The 3,688-nt window shown below is 40.5% G+C and overlaps 1 protein-coding gene across 1 annotated transcript in view; it reads right to left on the minus strand.

Annotated features, from left to right (window-relative positions):
• The window catches only part of LOC108579755, a gene marked incomplete at its 5' end in the record, with an annotated part of 6,407 nt that extends 2,892 nt beyond the window's left edge, over positions 1-3,515 (minus strand). Inside the window, 2 exons of the mRNA XM_017943363.1 lie at positions 1,689-1,918; positions 3,252-3,515. Coding sequence (XP_017798852.1) covers positions 1,689-1,918; positions 3,252-3,515 — 494 coding nt within the window. The remainder of the gene's footprint in view (positions 1-1,688; positions 1,919-3,251) is intronic.
• Positions 3,516-3,688: the final 173 nt, after the last annotated feature.

The following is a 3,688-nucleotide window of genomic DNA, read 5'->3' on the forward strand; positions in this document are numbered from 1 at the left end:
TAATATTGCCAATTAATTATTTACACCGACCAAAATATTCGTTTTTACTGATTACAATTTTATTTTAAAAAATACAATATTATTAAAATATTATTTAAAAATACCTAATTCCTTTAAATTATCTAATTTCGTGCATCCAAAACGAAATACTTTGTGACACTTTCTTTTGTACACCAAGTAATTGAAACAAAATCCTTTGTACACCACAAAAGCTTGAAAATTTCAGAAATTTTCGAAACCAAACGAAATTTCTTTAACTTAATACAACTTTAACTTAATCCAAAGTCACCCTGAACAAATTCTAATAATACACAGAAAGAGGACCCTCGTGACTTTTCAATTATTTTCCATTTTTGCTCCCTCTAAGGAAAAGCTGCCCTCCGCTAAAAGAAAGCGATTAAATTTTCACGTACGAGATGTGAAAATCCGATTATGGTACGGCAGAAGGGTCGAAACCAGCCCGACACGAACGATACCGTAAAACCGTTGGGAAGGGAACCGTGTTTATCATCGTGCGCGATTGTTTATCAAGGAGAAAGCAAACACCATGATTAGACACCCCCGTGAACTTGAAGCAGAAAAGAGAACACGCGTTTTTCTGTGTGTCACGGCGATACATTAAAGCAAACTACGCCGTATTTCACATTGGATACCGGACCACGATCAAACGGACCACCGCTTGCGCCGTGCAGCTTTATAGATAATAAATGTTTATACTCAATGGAGGTGTGTTAATCGGGAGAAACGTGGCGAACGCTCGTTCACAGCGATACAAGGGTGGACCGAAAGGCGCGCGTGGAGGGGAGCTTTTCGAGCACGTTAAATCGAGCCAACGTTTGCAAGAGGAATGGAAACCTCGCGTGCAACCTGAGGGTGTCTCGTGAGTTATTTGTTTCGATGAAAACTCGAAACTTCGGCTCCCACGAATGTGATTTGTGGATCTCGTTTTTCGAGGACCGTGTTTGAATATTCGAAGTTTACGCCGCGGATGAGAATTTGTCGTTTGATTGGTTAGGGTGGGTGACGTTTGTAGGTTGTGCATGGGAGAAATTCGAACCGTTTGCATTCTAAAATGATCGTTACTGAAAAGTTCGAAGTACGTACCGAAAAATTGAGAAAATTTGCGAGAGGAAATATAATAACGAAAAGACTGTTCAATTCTTTGTTCGTTGGAAAATTCAAGATCTATTCCGCTTTGAATGATTCAGCTATACAAACCTCATGAAAATTTTATGCGAAATAGTTTTCGGAATACTTGAAAAAAATTCGAAAGACCTGGGAATCTTTCGTGAAATTTGAGAAAGATGGAGAATTATGCATCGTGAAATACCTGATATACCAGGAAAAGTAGGAGAATGAAGAATCCAGAATAATTGCCAAGTAAATTCTACACGTTGAAACAATTGGGGAAAAAAGGTAAAGCAAGAGATAAGACGATTCATTTGACAATTATCTCAGTACTTGAAAATTATGCACCGTTAAGAGTGATCAACTACTCACAAGCCACAGCGAAAGGACTCGGAAAGCAAGAATCACGAAAGTGAGCTAAGGCAAAAGTGGCTCGCCTGGGGCAAAAGCCCGTTTTCCCGTGGCTGCTACGATCAGGAATTCTAAAGTTCACGAATGCCAGCGGAATGTCTCTCCAGGCTCTAATAGCCGTACATTCTCATAAAACTCTTTTCTCTTACCTCTTTTCCGTTGAGGATAAAGACGAGCTGGGCCGGCGGGTAGCTGGCCGCCGAGGTGCACTCTGCTTGGAGCATCTCGCCTGCCTCGTAAGAAGGTCGAAGGCCGCGGATGCTGGGTCGTTCTTTCGGTGGTATGGCGACGCTCATGTTCGCCTCGCCGTAGATTGTCTGGAAGCTTGGACCCTCTGAAGACACCTCACAGCCATACGATCCCACGAGGTTCACTTTACCTGCAGGAAAATTATGTGAAGTCTCTATTGTCGAGTGTTTTTCACATAATATATTAGGTCTATGCAAAAGTTTCCATCACGGTCTTTCGAAGAATGTGCATTTGTACTGTATTTATAATTATTTGTCGTAAAAATACTAATGATACAGTATTAACCCCTTAACCTATGATTTCTTTTCTGACTATGCACATAAGCGTCAGCCATTTAATGTTTCAGTACTGTACCAAGTAACAGAAGCTAAGCTGTTACAGGTTAATTACATTTAAGAATCCTTAATTTTAGAAATTCAAACAAAAGTTAGGATTATAATTAATGTTTCTTACTAATATACCTGTTTTTGTCACATCTTGACCAGAATCTCTGCCACGAGTCTGACACGTTGTTGTAGGTTAAAGGGTTAATACTGCATTATGTGGAAACACTACCTGTGAAAATTGAAATTGGTCAAGAAGCGTACGGTGCCTTTCGTAGACTTAATAGTTTTATAGCGACACTTTGCGGCAGTGAGATTTGACAGAGTATAGTAATAATTTGCCACGACTTGTAGTATTAAAAAATTTATTGTACAAGGTGATACGCCTAACCTGACGACCTGAAGTTACTCGTAATTAATTTCGCTATTTAACTTGTTTTATAACTCTTACTTATAATTCTTTTGAAGAGTGTATCACACCTTTGAGTGAAGAAAAAAAAAGGTAGATGAGCAAATACCTATTCAAGTTACTAATTCCTAACTTGTTTTGTAGTGTTCATTTAAAAAAAAAAGTATAATTGTTTTAAAAAGGAGAAAGTGGACGAGGAAATACTAATCAGCGATAGTGTAAGTTACATTTAAATTGCTAAAAATTCCACCCTTAATACACCACATGGAAGAATTTAGAAGAAAGATAGTGAAGAAGCTTTGATCAGAATTTATCAGAAATACCTTGAACAAAATCGTGGATCTAAAAATGGAAGTTCTCGTTACATGCCAGAGCACGGAGGCTCGATCTTACAACCACTCTAATACCAGCCGCTTGCCAAAACACTCGAGTTTCCGCAGTCAACAATTTATCAACATCCCGTACACATTAAACCGCATAATTCCCCAGCAAATTGCACGTCTCTCAGCGTTCGAGCTCGACTGAACTCTCGACGCTCGATCCTCGCGCACGGTTCACCCGACTCACTCTCATCCCTCGAACTCATCGATCGTTCTTAGACGTTCTCGTGAATTTCCTCACAGGCGACCACGGTTTTCCAAGCAAAACACCGTCTCTATCGTACACGCACGAACAACGATCGTTAAGTCGAGCGAAACGAAGGGGGGGCCAAATGGAAGGTGTGCACGAACCTCTTCGATTGTTCGCCTGTCCCAAAAGCGTCACCTGTTTCTTGTTGCTTTTGCTCACGTCTACGTAAACACCGTCGACAGGGAAATCGCGACCAGCTGGTCTCGACTCTGGCATGAACCTGAAGAATTCTGCTCCGTCCTTGTACCATTTCACAGAGTACAGTTCTTCGCCTTCGAGGTCGTACTCGCACTTCAAGGTTACCTTGTCCAATCTTGGATCCGCTATGTCGGGCACCTCTAGCCTGACAAGCTGCAAAGTTGCTCCTGAAAAAGAATGGAAACTTTGTTGTATTGAGAATTTCTGGTGTTGGCGAGAGGGAGAATGTAAAGTGGAGAATTGAAAAATTGATCGAGGGAAGGTTTTATGGTAATTCGATTTTATGTGGACCGGAATGTTTATAATTGCTGCAGAGCAATTGTCCTATTTAAAAAATTAT

The sequence above is a fragment of the Habropoda laboriosa genome, unplaced genomic scaffold (assembly GCF_001263275.1).
Source record: "Habropoda laboriosa isolate 0110345459 unplaced genomic scaffold, ASM126327v1 scaffold72, whole genome shotgun sequence".
NCBI lineage: Eukaryota > Metazoa > Arthropoda > Insecta > Hymenoptera > Apidae > Habropoda > Habropoda laboriosa.